The 21,833-nt window shown below is 34.9% G+C and overlaps 1 protein-coding gene across 1 annotated transcript; it reads right to left on the bottom strand.

Annotated features, from left to right (window-relative positions):
* Positions 1-2,703: 2,703 nt before the first annotated feature.
* LOC138323800 (sodium-coupled monocarboxylate transporter 1-like) lies at positions 2,704-20,839 on the bottom strand. The gene is made up of 17 exons (XM_069268648.1): positions 20,723-20,839; positions 16,416-16,768; positions 15,701-15,769; positions 15,491-15,542; positions 14,819-14,886; positions 11,517-11,597; positions 11,201-11,274; positions 10,538-10,675; positions 10,144-10,279; positions 9,705-9,793; positions 9,192-9,304; positions 7,962-8,032; positions 7,631-7,717; positions 7,113-7,324; positions 6,779-6,879; positions 6,319-6,437; positions 2,704-5,342 (listed from the first exon to the last, which is right to left on the bottom strand). The coding sequence occupies exons 1-17, from the start codon at positions 20,766-20,768 to the stop codon at positions 4,959-4,961; spliced, it is 2,193 nt and encodes a 730-aa protein (XP_069124749.1). The 5' UTR covers positions 20,769-20,839; the 3' UTR covers positions 2,704-4,958.
* Positions 20,840-21,833: the final 994 nt, after the last annotated feature.

Genomic DNA, 21,833 nt, shown 5'->3' with positions numbered 1-21,833 from the left:
AGCGTTCGTCCCTGTGAGGAAGGCTCTGGGTTCTGTCCCCTGGCCGAGACACACCTAAGTCTATAAAATTGGTAGTTTCTGCTCCTGCTTAGCATTCAGCATACAGGGAGAGGGACGACTGGTTCGCCCGTTGTCAGTATATTGTGACCTTGTGAGGTGTGTTGCGTGGTGTCTTTGGCGGCATGCTTCAGTGATATAGCACTATAAAAAGGGCAACAGTTCCACTATACAAGAAGACACAACATTAATATTCCGCAGTCTCCCAAAACACACACCTCGCACAACATACACGCAACACACCGCATACATGGGAGGCCGTCCTTACATGACCATAGCTGTTAATAGGATATAAATTATTCAAACAAACAAACAAATCATTCTTAATTACTTGGTAGGAAAATACCAGAATTTTGACTTAAGTGAGCAAAGAACGGAGTAATGAAAACAGAGCGTCAAATTTAACAACTTTAGAGAATTCTCGTGACCATCCGGAATTCCTCGGTGAAATATTACCGCGATAATACAGTAGTGATGTTTGTTTCGATTTATTCATTTAAAACTACTATATAAAATTAGTCTGTATATTGAATTACAAAATTTTAAATGGTAACAATGACGTGCAAGAATAACGCTAAAAAGTTATGATTATTTTTTCGTTTTCAATTTTCTTAATTTTTGAAATTAAGCAGCAGAACAGGAAAATAGGCACAACAGATTAGTGAAAGTTGCAAAATATTTTAAATTAAAATATTCTGTTAAATTACAATGATAAATGGGAATTGTACTGTATTTTGATACTATGCAATCATAATTTTGTTTTTAAGTAACTTTACCTGAGGGTGATAGATCTTCAGTAGTACTACTCTCCGTTTGACGATGTTCGTATCCAGATATCCTTACACGTATATATCGGAATGACTATTATCCAATGAAACGCTTTCCAAGTTAAGGTTTGGAGTAAGCTCACTCTCCCTTCGCCAAAAAATGTACATCAATGGTTCTGATTGGCCAAGCAATGGTTACGCGCATTTGTTGTGTTTGTTTGTTTGTTTGACTATATAAACGTCCTATGAACATCCAAGGCCATATAACGACAGCTTGCACATTAGTACCGACTGGTACTTAAATCGATTTGAGAATTGGCATTTGGAATACGCAATTATTAAGAAAACCCATAATACACCTTTTTTGCTTGTTGTTTTTTCATTCATGTTGTTCATATAAAATACAAACCAAAAAACTGAAACTGAATAATTAGTTTGAGGTGATCTTAATTTGTTTTTATCATAAAGAGTAAGTATAATGACTTGAACAGGTTATATTTTAAGTGACAATCATTCATAACGCAATCACGTTTTTATAATTTTTTTATTGTATTCTATTTATTCTATGTCCAGGTAAGAAACGCACCCACTGCCAAATTACATTATCGTTAACGGCGACTAAATGTGGGATGTTTTATTTCTTCTTAATAAATTTGATGCCGCCTCACTTTCTGCCTCAAATTGAACATTCGCCCTATTAGGAAGGCTCTGAGTGACACCATAGTACTATGTATATAAATAAACTGGTTTCTCCTCCTGCCTAATGCCCAGCATTCAAGGAATAGAATGACTGGTGTGTCGCACCTTTGGCCTTCGGTTGAGTAGTTGCCTTTGTGATGTAAGCTCTTGATTATGTCCCCTGGCCGAGACAAGCAATAGTCTATAAAAGTGATGGTTTCTTCGTTTGGTTTGGTATTATGTTTACGACATATTAAAGATGCTCCACGGCCGAAAGAGCATAAATGATACTCATTATTTAAATAATAACTGATGTTTAATCGTGTATATGTGTGTCTGATTAACACAAATATATATATATATATATAATTTGTTTTGTTTTTGGTGCTTGCGTAATCAGTATTTTATTCCACATAGGGCCTAATGGCATGGAGTTTTTTCGGGGAGCAATTACTTATTTTTGATATTCTTATACTGAGGTAAAATAGGAAGCTCAAACTCAAAGTTTTCAGTGGAAATAATGCTGTAAAGTAGCCTTTGTAACTTATACGACTGGTCCAATTTTTCGATATAGATAAATTATAATTCGTCAGTGATGTAGTATATGTAACAACCAGTGTCATGCAAGCACAGCCTACCATGCGAGGTGTGTGTTTTGGGAGACTGGGATTCGGAACCCTTACCTAAAGTCTCCCTTGCCACCACTTCACTGATGGCCTTCGGTTGAGCGCTCGCCCCTGTGACGAAGGATCTGGGATCCGTCTTTTGGTCGAGACACACCATTGTATATAAAAGTGATGCTGCTGTTTGGCGCTCAGCATACAGGAAGTGGGACGACTGGTTCGCCTGTTTTTGGTATAATGTGACCGGTTGGGGTGTGTTGCTTAGTGTCTTCGGTGATATAGCACTATAAAAAGGGCAAGAATTTAACTTTACAAGAAACCACAACACGAATATACCACAGTCTCCCAAAACACGCACCAAGAACTTCTCACACGCAACACACCGTACACAAGTGTAGTCATCCTTTAAATGACCCTGGATGTTAATAGGACGTTAGTTTAGTCATAAATAAACCCCTTCTTTCATTTATTCCAAACAAAAATAAAGAGTTGGGATATAAGCCAATACAATCAGCGGTTGATCCCGTGTGATGTATTGCGATAAAATGATAGGCAATAATCGATTTCAGCATTGTCGGATTCATTACGTTTGTGATGTTTAAATATAAAGAACGATTTTGCCACCATCGAGTCCTTTGCTTATTTAACTTTCCTTACTCAAAAATTGTCTATTTGAACGTGGGAATTAAATGACTTCAGATGCGCAACGTTAAGATTATCGGACAGTTTGAAAGCTGACCAAGCGACAACATCTACAGACCAATATATCCATATAATAAGTATAAAATGGGCAATCAAGTATGAGTGGGGATATGTCGGAAATATCTTCATTAAATAATACCCATAATTCCGTTGATGCTCAACATGTGGATAACCGTGCGAATTGCATGGAGAATATCAAAAGATTAAAAGTTACATCTTAAATCCCTAGGTTTCAGTAACCAATGACTCGTAGCTTTAGAGACTGCGATGACTGTTATAAACGAAATAGCAGAAAATGAGTAGGATTTCACAAAAAGAAGAAAACGGGTGGTGGTATAGATTAAGCTCATTTTTATCGTTATTTCAACCACCATTTCACTATCACAGGAAGATGCGGCACTTGTATACCGTAGCCTCCTATCATAATAACATATTCACACCGCAACATATTTCGCACAAGAGAGACCGTCCTGAAATGACACTAGCTGTTGATAGAATGTTTATACGATATACCAAACCAACCGGGATTAAAATAGATAACTATCAATACATTGAAAGAGAAGTCGTAAAAGTCAGTCAGGAGTAATGATATCATGTGAACATATTATCGTTTTAGGATACTATTCAGTTACTAGGAAAAAATATGCAAACAGCACTTAATCTTCATCATCATCATCTTAAACTATACTGGTATAATCATTGTTTAACACTCATTTAATGGAATGTAGCAATAGCATTTATTGTAAATGTGTCACTAAACAAGTAAATACAAAGTGGCTGTAACAATTTAAACAGTTGTGTTAACCTCAAGTAAGCTCCTGCACATTTTGTACTTCATTTTTGAAAATTTTCCGCTGCGCGACGCGTTTCCTAAAACGTTCAAGCACATAATGTTCAAACCTTTAGTAATGATAATTCAATACGCACAAACTAGACTAAAAATGTCCATCAAGGGATTATACTATTTCAAAAATGCTTCTTAAATGATTAATTTGTTCATATGTCTTAGCAAGACATTCAAATCATTATTATTTTAAGTTACACAACAATGTGCCGATGGTGTGAATCCGGTATGTTCAGATCGAGCTGGGTTGCATAATGGTATGACGACACTCACAATTATCATTTCTAAATGCAATTAACTTTAAATCGAAAAATTTACCGTGTTAAGAACGCTTGAAAATCATCAAAATACATTATAAAACTCGTCTCAGTCATTCCAAAACGGCATATTTTTTCTCAGCAAACAACAAAATCACGCGCTTTCGGCGCTCGCAAATTCATCAAAATACATCGTAAAACTCATCTCAGCAATTCCAAATCGTTTCCAAAAGTTTTTCCCGGAGGAGACCCCAGGACCCCCAAAACAACAAAATCTCACGCCTTTGGTGCTCGTAAATTCATCAAAATACATCGTAAAACTCATCTCAGCCATTCTAAATCATGAAAAATTTTCCCAGGGAGATCCCCGGACCTACCCCCCTCTCAATCACCAAAATCTCGCGCCTTCTGTGTTCGCAAATTCAACCAAATGCATCGCAAAACTCATCTCAGCCATTCTAAATCGTATTTTTTTTCCCTGTGGAGATCCCAGGAACCCCAAACACCAAAATCTCTCACCTTCGGCGCTCGCAAATTCAACAAAATGCATCGTAAAACTCATCTCTGGCATTCTAAATCGTACATTTTTTCCCGGGGAGTACCCGGACCCCCTAAACACACCCCCACCTTCGGCTATCGCAAATTCAACAAAATGCATCGTTGTGGTCATCACAGTCATTCTAAATCGTAATAATTTTCCAGGGATACCCCTGGACCCCCCAAACTCGCACGCTAATTTGCGTATTTATTGATATCCTGCTAGCTGTGCCACTGACTATAGATGTGTACAAGGAATATGTGTAATGATATATATATTAATATTATATTAAGTATCTCCTTTGGGTGCAGTGCGCGTGAGGGGGAGGACGGGGGGTTACGAAATATTTAGGACCATTGCCCCCCCCCATGACGTTTCATCTTCCTACGCCATTGTTGTATATGCATTGATTATGTCATGCATGAACGTTTATTCAAGTATTGGTGCATACTTCAAAATCACTATACATAACAGAATGAGAAATCACAATAACTACAGATAAGTCGAGTAAGTATTTTGGTGTTCTCCGGAGTCCGCATTTCGGCTATGTACTAAATCTCTATTTGCTTGCTTAAGTGTTTTATCCATTAAAATTTCAACTTGTCTAGTGTCGTCAACATCACTGGTATTGTCCCGAGCCGACACGTGTGTAGAAGACGAACCACCACCGGGGTGTTCCCCTATCAATGAAGTGGGTCGATTTGACTCCGATTGTCGTTTCCGTATATTCTCAGAATTTCGGTTTTGGTGGCTTTTATTAGTATGAGTATTTGAGTTACAATTGTCTTGTCCCGGTATTGAGCTTAATGTTGTATTAACGGTGTACCCTTCATTTTCAACTTGCTTTAGTTCCAAACTCTTCAGCCAGGTTTTTCTCTGTCGGAAACAGAAAAATACATTTATATTTAATTGCAGAAAAACAGGAAAAATACGTGTACCTGTCGAGTGACCCTACTAAGAATCAAGAGTGACCTTACTAAGAATAAGAGACTCTACAGATTGGGTCAAAAAGCAGGCACCGTCAGCTGACTGCAAAGACACTTTTAGTTATATCATAAATCAAATATACACAATTTTAAATAAAATGATGCTGAATATTTGAAAATATATCATACCGTGTACAACAAAGTATTTAAACTTTTGGTGCAATCAGAAAATTAATCTATTATCATCTAAAATTAGACATGTTTTAGATATGCTATTCACTATTCTCCGTGGCTGATACATTTGGAGTTTGATATATAGCATATATACATGAAGACTCGGTGTTTCCATTTTAAGGAAAACCGAGTCAATATTCTTTTTTTTAACTTCATTGCCCCACGTTGAGTTCTCTAGACGTTTTTTCCAGTAATTAACGTGCATATCAGATAATACCTTTAACATTTGTCAAGTAGACTAAACATCTAATACAGAAATTAAGGAGCATAAGGTGTTAATAACCTCAGACTACACCCTCGGTCATATTAAATTTTACCAGGGCGGTATAACACTCCGTCGTACCCGGAAACCAATTATACTGACGGTACGATAAACCTCTCATCTCAACTCGTATTCCGAATTTGCATATTACAGATTATCTGCACTTGTGGGTAGGTATTGATTGTGATGTCATGTGTTTGGTAGCGCAACGTCATACGTTTCGGAGAAAACGACGTGAATTGCGCTCACGAAATAATGACGTTACAATCGATACCTACCCGCAAGGGAGCTAACTCTGTAATATGCACAGACGGGATAGCACCATATGGACCCCAACAAAGGTCCATAGTTGATAATCATCAATTCGTTGTAATCGTGATATAGGACAATAAATCAAATGATCTTGTCATGTAATGGTTAAGTTACTAACCTCGTGAAATTTGACCCCGCCATACAGACGTGTTCGTACTGTCCGAGGGAGGCATGGAAAACAGTGGTCAAAGAAAGGCAGTATGTAACGGACATCCACATCGGCAGGGTCCGGTCGTCCTGGTTGGTTAACACGGAAAAGAAAACGATTTTATAATAAAAACACCCACCCTATTTTATTAAGTTAATCATTAAAACAAAGTGCTTGTCCTTGTTCAGAATGGCTCTCACCCAATTCTTTAGAACTTATAACTTTAACATTCAATCAAAATAAAAATTGACCAAAATGTAGGAAGAAATTAATTTTAAAAACAACTACACTCGATATGGAAGTTTATATAATTAGTGATGCCAAGTTTAACTCAATCGCACCAGAACACATTTGTGCTGTCCTAATTCAAAGACAAGACTACCACTTTTTGGAATATCAAAGGGTTAATGTGCATAATCACTTTACGTACCTGTCAGTATGGATACCAAGGACCCGATAATAATAGTGAACAACATACACAAGGGCACCAGCCAATAGTATGATATTGAGTACAGGATGTCTATCCCTTCACTGCGATAAAAAAATGTGAATAGAAGAATGATCAGAAAGATGTTGAACATGTACGAAAATTAAGTTTATTTTTGATATTTCAAATACTTTAACGTTAAAAGTTTGTAATCATGTTAACATGACATAATTGTAAACGTTTTTTGTTTTGTAAATTTATCATAGGGAATATACATATATTTTTGTATATACATATATTTTTAAGAATTCTTCAACAAGGACACTATCAGCTATACTTTTGTTCTATTTCCCGACTGACGAAGACAGGAGTAGTTGGTTGTGTGAGAGTTGTGGCGTTGCCTAGCAAAAGACTCTGGTTATGACCCCAGCACTGGTCCGTGGAGACTGGAGGTAAGGTCTGTGCTCTGAGGCGTGTCGGGGAGAAACTCTGTCCGAGGGCAATCCACATCACCAGTCCCATTCCTGTCAGTCCTCCCGTAATTACCCCCTTCGTAAAAAGATATAAAATGTTTGAGAGTATCATCTGTGCAACCTATCGGTAAGCAAATGTATATCTTATTTTGATAAACTGTTTTGCTGAACAGGTATTGTTAAAAGGCTTACTAGTTAGGAGCTGATTGGTCAGGGCTCTTTTCCCGTGTATTCTGACAGAGTTCAATACAAAGTGGATTTTCGTTTTATCTTCTTTTGATTATCCAGATTTTCTTTTTGCATTACGATGTCGGTACCGACATCAGCTTTTGACTTTTTTGAATGTAGATTAAGTGTGAAATTTACGAGATATCCCATATACCTTACTGTTCGCCCAGGGACAGTAGGCGGCAAAGAAGAACATTCCAGCTGAAGCTCCACCAAAACTGGACAGCAAGCAGTATACAATCTTATCAAAAAGACATAAAACTAAATATATCAATGTGAAAATATTTGAATTTTTTTGAAACTTTTGTTTTTCATATTAATCCAACCATAAAATACGTAAATTCTTTTTCAAAGTTAAAATTCCATGTTTGAAAGAATAGTAGTTAATAAAAGAAACAGAAGAATCATCACAATGCTCGTGCTGTGATGTCCGTTTCAGTCACAATTGACCATGTTGCCCAATGAAATCTCATATCTGTACATACCTCTGACAGCGGGCCTTCTATTTCAGCAATTACAAATGAAATACCTATTCCTATGATTCCATATGCTGGTACTGAAAAAAATGATAGATGTATCCTTACATGTGTCAAAACATTTATCATCTTATTGATTTTCACTCCAAAAAAGAAAAGGTAGGTTTATATTTATTTGTTGATGTTGATGCAGTAGTTATTTTGAATGATTTTTTTTTATTTCTACCAAAACAGGCGGTGTTATTCAACTCTCAGGACATTGAATAAACACTGCAGCAGTTGATTAACAATTTGTTCATACCACACGTGGTATTAACTCTGTACACAATCTGATTGACTGACACGAAGAACTTTGACCGAACTATTTATTTTTTAGTGTCACGTCATCATTGTCTACGTCAAATGACATCATTTTATGTTGTGATCGCCGCTTGACGTCCAAAACTGCTGTTGGAAAGCTTATGCGTGGTCGTTGTGTCAAAATACGTGACGTTTTCATACATGTAAAATTGACCTTTAGTACTAATAATACATCTTGAAGGACAAGAATTTTACTGAAAAGTTTCGTAGATTTAACGCGTACGAAACGAACTTGATCTGGATGGTAATATGGCTTGATGATTATCTGGCGGGAAATTGACGATGTCGTGTCTTGCGAATGCTTTTACATGCATACCTTTAGTCCGACATTGAGTTTTTTCTCTGGAACCACCGATGAAGATTTGAACTCAATAAGACGTTAAATGAGTATCATTTAATCCCAAAGATGTTCCCAATTAGAAGAATTTGATATCGATGGATTCTTTATCTAACGATTACTCTTTAACATTAATTAGTGCCTTTTTGCTGCTGATAAAAATATTACTACACCTTATTTGCATATTTCGTCAAAAACACGTTACCATATCCCTGCCGTATTTCTATCGGCTAAAAGGAATATGATTGTGGTACAAACATATTGTAACTTATTTTTCAAAAGTTCAAAAAAGTCAGTCGCTAAAGCTCGTGTCTTTTGTAACTTTTAAAAAATAACTCACTCGTGAGGAACAAATTCAATATTCAACAACCAATCATTGTGTAACCTCTATTTAAATGATTTAAATAGCTACTATATCAATCTGCCAATGATTATCAGGGTGATAATGATAAGTAGGAAATTACCATGTATTTTTAAAGATATTTACTTACGAAATAGTCTATGGTTTTAGGCAGAAATGCAATACACATTGAAATACGTACCGCAAAGTTTTGCTATAAGAGTTGCTTTAGCTTCACTGATATCCTTGACCAGTGGTCGGATAATGTCCACTACTGTCTGCGCTGATAGACTGCTCAACAGTGACGTAATAGCACTGTAATGATAAATTAATGAATAAACTTGATTCACTGAGGATGGATTTCATGTTAAACACTGTAAAGCATGTATGATACATGTAGTGTTTTATTTACAATTTGCGTTTCTGTAATTAATTACTGTTCACATACTTTTTTCGCGGATATATAATTTCGCGATTTCCATTTCAAAACAAGTTCGCAGATATTCAATTTCGCGTACATGTATATCACACAAAGTGCACTAAAATAACTTCAAATATAGGTGAGCTAGATATTACTTTGCAGAGATTAACTTTCACAAATTTACTTTAATATATCTTCTTTTTTCAGTTTATTTAGATTCCAGTCTGATCAATGTAATCCATGCATTCCCGTAGACAATAACACCACATCAAACGTATCGAGCGAGTGTATTACCTGAGGGAAGCACTGAAGACAGCGGCGACAAATACTCCAGCCATTCCAGGAATATCACGGAACAATACCACAACCAGGTAGGGTAGAATCTGACGAGCATGAAGAGAAAACAAGAAGGAGAAAATACAAATTTAAAAACTATCGCCAAATTGCATTTTGTGTTAAATAATGATTTGACACTTTTACTGTTTAATACAAAATAGATATGCAATATATTTAGTGTGTTAAAATTACGTCATTACTTTAAAGTACCTCAAGAAACTAAATTCTTAATACTAATTTTGCCATACTTGGCATTAGCCTTTGACAGAGGTGTAGGAGAGTGTAAGGAAAGACAACTCTATCTAAAGTATACACGGAGATCTACAGGACGTACAGCTTAACCGATAAGCTTTACCCTACGATATAAATGAATGTTTAGTTTCCTAGGTCGGCCTACCTGGTTTGAATTTTCGATAGCTTTGGACTCCAATGGATCACATCTGGTTTTGTAGAAGAAAGCGTAGGCGAAAATCCCCACACTGCAGGAGAGTAGGAAGTTGACGACCGTCGTCACTGCCGATACCATTACCACTCTGGAAGGACAGAACCAAAATATTTCAAAATGTTTTACCTACATGGAAAGTAACTTTGTTAAAATAACCACGCGTATTATTCGAAGACCTTGTTATTCCGCATTTCCAAATTCACATCACTTGTACTCGAATGATCGGATTTTACCATGGCCTCATTGATATCATACTATTGGAGTTTGACTTGCGCCTACCTTTTAAAACTTGAGACAATGAGCGTGAGCAAAATTATGGTAAGGAAAACAAGCGATACGTTCTTACTTTCGTGCGTCCCTCTGTGTAGGAACTGAACAAATCCTCTGAGTGGTTGCCTGGGTAGGTAAGAGGTAGGCCAGCGAGATAGACGACCCTATGATCAGTGTCCAGTACGAGTGTCGTACAGTTGGGTTGGGGCTCGAGCTGAAAGTGTCATTATAAGTTAAACTGCTCCACAATTGACAAACGTTATTTTTTTTCACTATCAAAAACATGAGCAGACGATTTAGTAATTTTTCTTCAGGTTAAAAAAGTTACTTACTTACACCATAACCACCATTGAAAAGTTTGAGCTTCTAATTTTAAAGTTAAAATATAAAAAAAAAAATAATTGCATCCCAAAAAGATTCCATGTCACTATATCCTATATGGAATGAAATACTTATTGCTTATGCACCAAAGGCAAAATAAAATATTTTATTACATTTTTTGTGCTAATTTTATATATATATATATACACACACACGATTAAACACCAATTACTGTTCGAGTGATGAATATCATTTATGCTCTGTCGGCGGTGGAGCATCTTTAATAAACCTGTTTTCACATGTATCCGATTGTCACATGAAAGTATTAGTAACTAATAAGCTCTACTTTACAATTCTCGTATTTGGGAATTGTAAAATAAATACATACGTTTTAATAATACATACATAACATACGTACAATGGATACCGTAGGCGCCTTCCTTCATACGCTATATCAAACACTGACTGAAAACTTCCCACCTCTATCGTACTCTGTAGATATAATAAAGCTGTTTTATTGATTACACAAGGTGAAGGTAATCAGGAGATCTATGAATATATATGAATATATGAATATGGTTAAGCATACAATAGACATATGAAAAACAAGGGAAGTATTGAATGAACAAAACGTTTCTAACATGAACGCATCTTTAATTTCAAATACATGATATTAAAGCAGAAATACACTGAATACATTATTATATACATATATAAGATATGATGAGGTTTACCTGTATTATAATACTGAATATTCCAGCAAAGACAACCAGGAACTGGAACACATTACTCCACACGACCGCCTTCATACCTCCCTGTAAAACATAAACTTAAGTCTCATTCATTTTCATATCTTGCATTATCAAGATATATCTTCCTATAATTTTTCAATAAAATAGTAATACTTACATCCCAAACAATTTAATGGTATATCCTGTGGTACAAATCTATGCCACATATCTCCGTAAAACAGAATTCCAACGTACATGTACATTCCTTTTTTTAAAGGAACTCTCACATCTGCCTACATGTAATTGGAAATTCAAATCATTTCGCGTTGCATTTGTTTTCTGGTTAATGTGTATGAATAAAATGCGAACACAAGTTTGCCAGATGTAAAAGGACAGCGTCTTTAATTCAATTTGGTTGAGCATTTCCATAGCCATTATATTGCCATCTTAATATAGACGTTTTCATGCAATATTCTGGAAAAAATATCTCCAAAAATATATATAGTGATTCACAATATTAAAATACATTTTTTCTCACTGCAAATATTGATATATATTCTCATATGCAATCGATATCGCATGAACTGTTTTAACGTTTTCTATACAGCAAAATACAAAGTGATTCAGGATATCAAAATTCACCTGTCTTAATAACATGAGTTCTCTTTAGCTCTACAGATAGGAAGACTTTTCTTTCTTTCTAATTTACTTTCATCTTCCTACCGCCTCATTGTTGTTCTAGATTTGAGCGTTCATCCCTCTGAGGAAGGCTCTGATTTCCCTCCCCTGGCTGAGGGACACCTTAGTCTATAAATAGTTTCTGCTCCTGTTTCGCCGGGCATAAGGGTGTTGGACGACATATTTACATGTTGTCTGTATAATGTGTCCGGTGGGATGTGTTTGTTTGGTGTGTTTGGAGGCATGCTTCAGTGAGATAACGCTATAAAAAGCAAGTTTGCACTATTGCAAGAAACACAGCACCACACCATCCCCATACATACAGTTTTTTACACATCGAATACAGGAGAATGTCATTAAATAAATCTAGCTGTTAATTGTTAAGCAAATCAACCAACTTATCTAAAAACAACATCCTACGCACATTTTAACGTGTTACACACCGTAATGAACAAAGATGTTTAAATTTCTGTATAACTATATCTAAGCCCATCAATGTTGTTCTGTATGTTACACAATGTTCTGTATGTTACACAATGACAACGGCTGAAAAGGTTAAAGCGTTTGGACATTTTGTGGGGACCACGCTAATCAAAGAATTATATGTTGATGTTATTAATATAGGAAAAAGATTATTGGCAAAACAGAGTTAGGTGAGATACATAACATATGCTGCTATCACTAAGTCATAATGATGGAAGGATATCGATACTAGCGTGCGCATTTATGATCGGAAGCTTTCAGGGACCATCCGGCGACCGTGGATTTAATGATGGACCCGGTAGTTATACGAAGACATCAAAATAGATAAAGGCTTGATCATATTTCTAAATCTAATGTAGGCAAAATCTCAATGACCCCAGTTTCATTGCATATCATCATGGCAATAAAAAATCAGAGTAGAAATATTTGACAGTGTCTGTCAACAGCCGCAATATGCTGACGTATAGCAGGGTACTAGTTACATATCATGCCAGTAACGTTATTGTATTTGGAATTAAAGTTCACCTGATTTTGAACATATTCGTAGTCAAAGCTGATACAAAAATACCATAATCAACTCTTCATTCTATGATATTTACAAGAACAGATAAGTACAACGTATTGCGCGTGGTAATGTGAGTATATGGGATGTCAAACGTTGCATTGCTCAATAACTGAATATTTATAGTTTATGGCGCATCAAACGTTGTTAAATTCTTATATATCATTGTATTTTTGAATGCTATATTGTACAATTTGACATTTTGTGATATTTGTGGTGTATAGTCTTGTATTCTTATTGTATATTTGTCATTCATATCGTATCTTGCTAATCATATTCCATCGTTTAATATTAATTTTTATGTTGTATATTCGTCATTTCATATTATTCATTCACATGGTATCATTGTATGCATCACGAAGGAGACAACATAGATTATACAATATAAGTAACACGAATACGAATAATATACCAACGTTTGACACGTCATAATACTCGATGTATTTTATCCAAATTGTATATTTAATATTTCTATTTTAATTGTGTATGATTTGTATTTATATTCAATACTTTAGTATTTGTATTAAAAACATACATACTTAACTGATCAAAAAGTAATTTCTATTTGATAATTAATGTTAGTAAATATCCCATTTGTTATCTAGTATGTCGAATTTATATTCTAAGACTTTAGTGGTTTCTAAAAAAAGTTTATTTTGAAATATTGTATGTTCAATATTAATCATATTGCATAATTTGATTCGTCCCATATATCAAGTTAAATAATGTAATTACAAATAATTATATTTAAAATATATATATTTGGAATGATTGAATATCAATAAAATTATACTATATAAATGTTCGATTCATAATATTTATGTCCTTTTAACAACTAGGTCCATTCAAGCTTAAAGACGGTCTACCGAGCTAGTAGTGTATTGCGTGTGGGAAGTGTGAGGTACGTCTTTTGTGAGATAGTGGAATATGCATTGCATGTAAATATCCAGTTCGTAAATGATATAACGCTTGGCATGCTATATGTGTATGTTTCGGAATGCTGCGGTATATTCCTGTTACGTCTCCTTGTTATAGTAGGACTCTTGCCATTTTAACAGTGCTATCTCACTGAAGCATGCCGCCAACGATACATAGCAGCACATCCCATCCGGTAACGTTACTACTGACAACGACAAACCAGTCGTCCCACTCCATTTTGTTGTGCGCTAAGTAGGAGCAGAAGCTACCAATTTTATTAACTATGATGTGTCTCGGTCATAGGACAGAATCCAGAGCCTTCCCCACAGGGACGAGCACTCAATTCATAGTCAAATTTAAGACGTTGTCAAGGGAGACATTATATTAGCAAAAAAAGTCATTTAGGGAAAATAGAAAAGATAATAAATGTAGTCACCTTTTACGATGATGCAATCGAGACAGTATGTACAATTACGACCTACTTGCAGAGCAGTCAAAGTAAGAAAAGTCTAATGTTTTTTTAATCCCATAAGCCACATTGTGCGATCATACAGGGCAGTGATATGAACTAAATTGACATGAGACAAATAAAACACATTTTTAATTTTCTTCTAACCATAAACCACCAAATAATATGTTAAGTAAGTTAACGTATTGTACGTACCGTTGCCGTGCCGATAATGGCCGTGATTGCTACTGCTAACACCGAGGCCCACATTGGAAAATATGTTACTATTGAAAAGAAAACAAGATGCTATACAACATAAAACCAAATCTGAGTGCACCATGGATCTTCATTTTACACTGGGTTAGTGAGTATTTGATGGTGGTAGATAAGAAATTTTGATCAGATAATGATTACAATACAATTGCCTATATTCTGCCAATTAGAAACAGTCTTTCATACTTATGATGATGTCCATGTTACTGTCGAAAAATGAAATTTTATTGGCTTATACAAAGGTCATCTGAACGTGACCTTTGTTGTCGTAAAGACGACCGTTAGTCTTCATTAATGTGTGATACTGTACGTCATTCAAACTGTATAATGATTATATATGTATTAATGATATTGTGATGTTCCAGCTGTAAAGGTTACAACAAAACCTGTCGGAAAACAATATGTTGTAACATCATTAACATACATCATTAACATACATCATTAACATACAATTTGCATTGCAATATTGTTTGCCCGCTTGACAGTAACATATTGTCACACTTCTTCTTTCGAGTTATTTATTATTGCACTTATGTATATAATGAATACATATTATGAATACATATTATGAATATTTGAATATTAGGCTGTATATATAACTGAACTGTCACAAACCTGCTTCGATTGCGATTCCAGGTCCAAACAGGACGATCCCCATATACACAACCTGAAAAGATAATCCTCATTGGTTACTTTGTAACTATCTAGTCTACTTAATCAAATAATTCTCTTTTTGTCATTACGTTATATAATAATTCAATTTTGAATTATTGAAATCTTATACACAATGTTACAATGTAAATATTTATTTACACCAATACTTACATTAAACAAAATCCCCATACTCGTTGCTACTACCCGAGGTGCTTTACTTTGGAAGCGGAGCTGAAAATACTGATTAAAGAAATTACTTAGAGACACGATAAAATCTTCTAACCAAAACAATTTAAAATACTCACATATTGATCGTTGCAACAAACGTAGAGGGGTAACATTGTGATTCTAAAAATGAAATTTATATACAATATTATCTTAATCTGGACAGAAATATCCACCTTTCCTGTTAGGAATGCATCCAACGAGAACAGTTGAAGAGACAAATCACCATTTGCCCCTTAGCCCCTTGAGGTGAGACTATATGAATCTGTTTAACACTCGGCAACCTATGTTTGACAATTTAAGAATAGTACCTCTTGGGTTGTGATTCCCTTGTCTCACCCCCGAGGAGGTGAACGATTGTATTAATTTTATCTCATACAATGTTGTCGTTTAATCAACACCTGCCCGAAAGGAAAAATCGCTGCACAATGTGTTATAATTGATCTGACTCGGACCATTACAGAGGTACCTTGCTGAAGAATACATTTGTAAAACAGTACATTTAAAGCAATAATATGTCGTCAATATGCACTCTAAAATGGCAAGGCCAAAGAAAAGAGCGTTGCTTTACTCCCAAAGGAAACGCTAAGGGGTTTGAGGAAAAAAGAAAAACTTTATTGTCCCAAATTTAGTCGCTTTTATGGACTCCTAACGTACTTACCTCGTACACACTGGTGATTTTGAGCGGATGGATAAGTGGAACAATGGAGCATAAGGCAAATAGATTAGATAATACCAGTCCAATAGCTTGCCACATGAAGGGTATCCCATACACATAGATCTCTGCTGGGTTGCCTAGTAACATGATGGAGGACTGGAAGGAGACTGTCATTGACATGGCCACTGGTAGGATGTTGAGCTTCCTGTCGGCCAGTATATACTGTTTGATGGTGTCCTGTTTAGGTTTACAGCAGGCCTGGTATACGCCTATTCCTATAGATACCAGGAGGATTGACACAAACACCACGTAGTCTAACGCTACAAAACCCTGGATGTCGGATTCAGACAGCATGGCTACAATATTGAAAATGAAAAATTTCGAGTCTTTGCAAAAGAAAACAACATCACAAAATCGGATCAAACACCACCAACTTACGTCCAATAATAGATTTTGTCATTTTATCATTTAATGATACTCCAACCAAACTCATTTTCTCCACGATTTAATATCGCAGTAAAACACAAAATTCAAATTATCCTGTGATTGCAAATATGCCTTGATTTTGCGGCGTTTAATCTTATTCTTTTGTCGTTATTGTTTAATACGCGAAATCTGTCGCACGTAAAATACATGTATTTACACAAACACGTTTGCAGCGACATAGTTTTATAACAATTACACACACTCTTGTGTTAATAGAATGGCATCACAAATAATCTAATATACGTAACGATATGACTGAATAATATTCAGATGATTTGTTTATAGTTATGTAAAGTTATTCTCACATATCAAGAAGATGTTTTAATATTTTATTCATCACTAAAATTTCCTAAAATTTAAAGAATTAAAATACTTACTATTCATAGGCTTTAATTTGTACAAATATGAGCTGAAAATGATTTAGCAATACCGCCAAAGCATAATATTTACATCTACAGTGAAGTGAAATGAGTACATACGGTCACCCTATGAAGCTAAGTTGTGGTCTACATTTCACATTTTACGTTGCTATTAGTAATTGTACATTTATTTCTGTAGGTTTTGTTTCCATCTTAACATACATAAGGCATACAAAACAATTTCACAGTGCATAAATTCTGTGTTGTATCTAATATTTATAAGACATCATAGTATCGGGTATTACATATTTGTCCGTCCATTTGCATCATTTCCACGACTTAAATAATCAAACCTGAAAAAATAGCATGCCAATAATAATTTTGGCATATATAGCTTTTAACTTATTGGGTTTTGTTTTATCTCAATGTAAAAATACACTGTAATTTATTGTTCAAATAATTGTTTTCAATGTGATAAAGATAACGGTGACTGTTATTCCAAATGTCGTGGTGATTTCATCGATATAATTAAAAATAATATTTTGTGACCAGAATTATTTTACATCAGTATCAAGAACTTGCAATGATAAGAAAGTGGTCTTGGAATATTAATCTTCCAAAGTAATAATCCTTGTCTTACCTTTGAGTGTCCCTGATCAAAGATATACTCAGGAATGAAATAAAGATAGTATCAGTAATCATATGCAGATCTCGAATATATTTACACTGACATTAGTAAATGTTAATATATATCAATACTGCATTAATTAAGGCATGTTATTTGTGTCAGGTCTCCGAGTACCAATACGTATGGCCCAAATAGACGACAGCTGTGACGAACGTTGACATATTTGATTTTGATTGTATGCCATGTATTTTGATCTGTCATATAACATTGTATCTGCTTTATCACAGAGTTCTGGTAGCTTCCATCAAACCCACATGTATAGAGGGCATATAAAGGCTCTTCCTGCTGCCAGATCTTAGTTACATCTTGATGGGTTAATGATTTTTTTAATGAAACGATAACTTTTTTTGAGGCCCTAATTCTTGAAAACGGTCAACACTGACTTAATTATGCAGTGAGTTCAGTTGACACTTTTTGGTTCGAGAAATCGAGGCATGAACAAGTTTTATACATGTATTAACACCATAAAGGGCAGGTTATACTTTGAGGTATGCAGTGGATGAAACTGATTAAGCAAATCCCGAACAACAACACATCCCAATCATTTGTTACTATGGTGCTACTAGTGAATTTAGTTCATCGTATTTCATGAGACAGAAACAGACGAAATCACCGATATGCAGACTAGCTGCTGATAGATAAGTGATTTTATGTTATGTGTGTATCATTATGTTTATTGATATTCTTTCATGGGGATATTTCTATCAAATCTAAAAAACCCTTATAGCGTCTCTGCATGATACAAATTATGTATTTATGCATCCACTTCTGGACTTCTTCATAGTAAAATTGAAGGAAATTCAAAAATGAAAATACTAACCATTAAAAGGACTGCAAACATACATAAAGCATAAAACAAGGTCTATTGCAGCACAAAAAAAATCTCTGCTGTTGCAAGTGTTTATAAAATATCATACATGTTTTGCCCAAACCTTTTCGCAACTTCATTCATCAATACTTAAAATGGTTTTCAATAGATTACCGAAAAAAAGCATGTCACAGTTTTTGACCGGTTATGGTACACACACCTTTAACCGTTTAATATGATGAAAATAGATTTTGTAGATTTTCGTGTAACGTTTGTAGATACTACCGTGTCAAGGCGTATCGTATGTCAGGTTTCAGTATTGTGAATGGTGAAAAACTTCAAACCGAACGGGATGTTTATGACGTCAAAGGATATTTTTCTACGGTCATGTGTACTGGTGATGTAAACACGTGACAGAGTTTTGAATAAAATCTTAAATAAAAATTATTTAAGCATTATCCTTAGCATGAAACTTTTTTTTGAGAAAAAAGAAAGTTAATATTTACATAATGAAGTAAAAATTTACTTCTTCAACACAATAAAGGAAAGATTATACGTTGAGATATGAATTCAGTTGTCATGAATACGGTCATCTACGCACTAAGGATGTATATTACATGCGAATCGTGGTAGAGCCGTGAATCTTACACAAAAGTAACATAAACGGAAGGGCATTCTTCATAGACTCGCTTTTTGACTATGACTTCATGCATCCAAAAGATTTTGAGAACAAAGCTTATAAATTGATTTGAATAAATAAAGTAGGCGTTATTTAAAAAAAAAATTTACAATAGCACCAATTCAGCCGTGGCGCATTGGTATCTTAACCAATAGTTTAGTTAGCCAATGACTGTGTCTCTTTTAAAATTTCTCGCAAAAAAACGTTATTCCTCTATGAAGTCATAACACTCGACATGTACAATTCTTTCAGGTTATGCAAAAACAAAGTCCTTCCGTTTTTAGGTCACCTGACAATTGGTCATGGTGACCTGTTGCCATAGTCTTTTCTCCGTCGTCGTTCGTCGTCCGTTTATATTTACTCGTGAATATGATTACTTGAGTAAATATGCACTGAACTAATGAAACTTCGTATGAAGACTAAAATTGGAGATATCAGATGAGTTCGAAAATCAGTTTGATTAGGCTATAACTCACGGAGTTACTGCCCTTTGGACTCATGATTATTGGACTTTGTTAACACGACACCATGAGTAAATATGCTCTCAGCTTAAAAGAACATTGTATTTAGACTAATATTGAAAAGATTTCGAAAAAGTTTGAAAATCAGCTTGGTTTATCAGCAACTGAAGGAGTAATTACGCAAACAATTATTACTGGACCTTGTGAACACGATAACTTGATTAAATATGCACTGAGCTTATGAAACTTTGTATTTAGCATTGGGAATATCTCGGACGAGTTTAAAAATCAGCTTAATGCAACTGTAGCTTACAGAGTTATTGCCCTTTGCACTAATATTTGCAAATATACATCCTCCTTGTCAACATTATAACTTGTGTAAATATTCATATTGCATTTTGAAGACGGTTCAGTCAAAAAGATGGCCGATAGGTCGCCATTTCGAATTTTGATAATTGTGTTTGTTACCGCAATTTTCACAGAAAGTACTGAAGGAATCTTTCTAAAATTGCATATGTAGTTTATATAGTTGAACATTAAAAAGCAGAGAAAAGATTCCTCTTTTCATTATCAGACAAAGATCATTCTATGGTTTGCACCCAGTTCCCTCTGTAATCTCTTCTAGTGTGTTTGTAATATATGTATATGGGTACATCAGGTTCACAACAACTACCAAACAAAATACACTGTCTATTTTACAACTGTTTCTCTGTTTCAAATAATATGTTTACGCCATCTGATCATTTTTCCGAATCTTTAGATATTGACCTTGAAATATATAAGTTAGTTTGTTACGTACTTGAATCGGAATCATTATGTAATGTTTTACCTGAACGAACGTGTGTTAATCCTTGTGGCAGCACCCCACGTGTCATTCAATGTTCATTTCTTACTCCTGCTACTGACAGCTTATGTAAAGTCCATGTGTTTACTTCTGCTTTATACAATTTTAAAGGAGAAAACTCTTCTTTTGTTGTCATATTTATGTGACAAAAAGGTTTATCGAAGGCAACAGAGCGTATCCTAGGGTTACATGTAGCTCCGATAGTACTTTATGTTAAATAAACTGCTTTAAAATATCAGAACCTCTGCACTAGCGTGGCATTTTCGCATTAACACGACGTAAAGCTGATACTCTTCGTGTCCATCAGATAATTCTTTTTAAAATTTCTGTTAACACGATACATTTTGTGCGCAGTGGCTTGTGTAGTTCATATTATTTGCTGTGTCATCGTACAGTATTGTAATTTTGATTAATTATCTATTTTTGTTAGAAATAGGTTACTTCTAATCCAATTTCGTTGGGTATATCCTCTAGTTTGGAGTATTTCTAATTCCTTTTTTATATATCGATAAAAATACAACAGTATGATTGTGTTTGTGTATTGATAACTGAAATAATCTGGAATTAGATCATTCTAATCTAATTTTGTGTTTAGTTGGATACTCCAGGAAGAATAATAGAGATTACCTTTTGCCTACCCTATTGTCTGAATGAAAAATCACCAATGGCTACAGAATATCTGAATACAATAAAATGTATACGAACCAATTGACAAACTATTTCAGCGTGGTAGTACCTTATGAGTTAGCATAGAAATACAGTGGGTATTTTACAAGCTTAAATGGTATGATACCCAGTGTCACGAAAGGTGTCAGTTTACTGGCCATATTCATATGTAAAGTACACCTATGTCGGGAGGTGTGATAATTTATCTACTCTCACGAAAATATAGTAATGGAGATTATTGTACACCTTTGTCATTGTATTGTCCAAAAGGCGACAAAATTTGACATTTTCTATTCTTTCTATAGATAAATATCTCTTGCAACTTATCATCTTAGGTAAATGCTCTCTCCTTTTTGGACCTTCTGCCCATGAGTGTTTGGAAACTGGTGATTGGCAGTGGTCAGAATGACAGTGTGACAGTGTGACTGGT

Source organism: Argopecten irradians, chromosome 5 (genome assembly GCF_041381155.1).
Source record: "Argopecten irradians isolate NY chromosome 5, Ai_NY, whole genome shotgun sequence".
Taxonomy (NCBI): Eukaryota; Metazoa; Mollusca; class Bivalvia; order Pectinida; family Pectinidae; genus Argopecten; species Argopecten irradians.
This window is presented reverse-complemented; position numbering and strand designations above follow the sequence as displayed.

Bases quoted from the DNA above. Each gene is read 5' to 3' on its own strand.
- LOC138323800 (XM_069268648.1), bottom strand. From the start codon at position 20,768: ATGACACGTGGGGTGCTGCCACAAGGATTAACACACGTTCGTTCAG. The intron at 16,769-20,722 runs GTAAAACATTAC...TCAATATTGTAG, and splicing joins ATTAACACACGTTCGTTCAG to CCATGCTGTCTGAATCCGAC. The intron at 5,343-6,318 runs GTTAGTAACTTA...TGTTTCCGACAG, and splicing joins GCGGGGTCAAATTTCACGAG to AGAAAAACCTGGCTGAAGAG.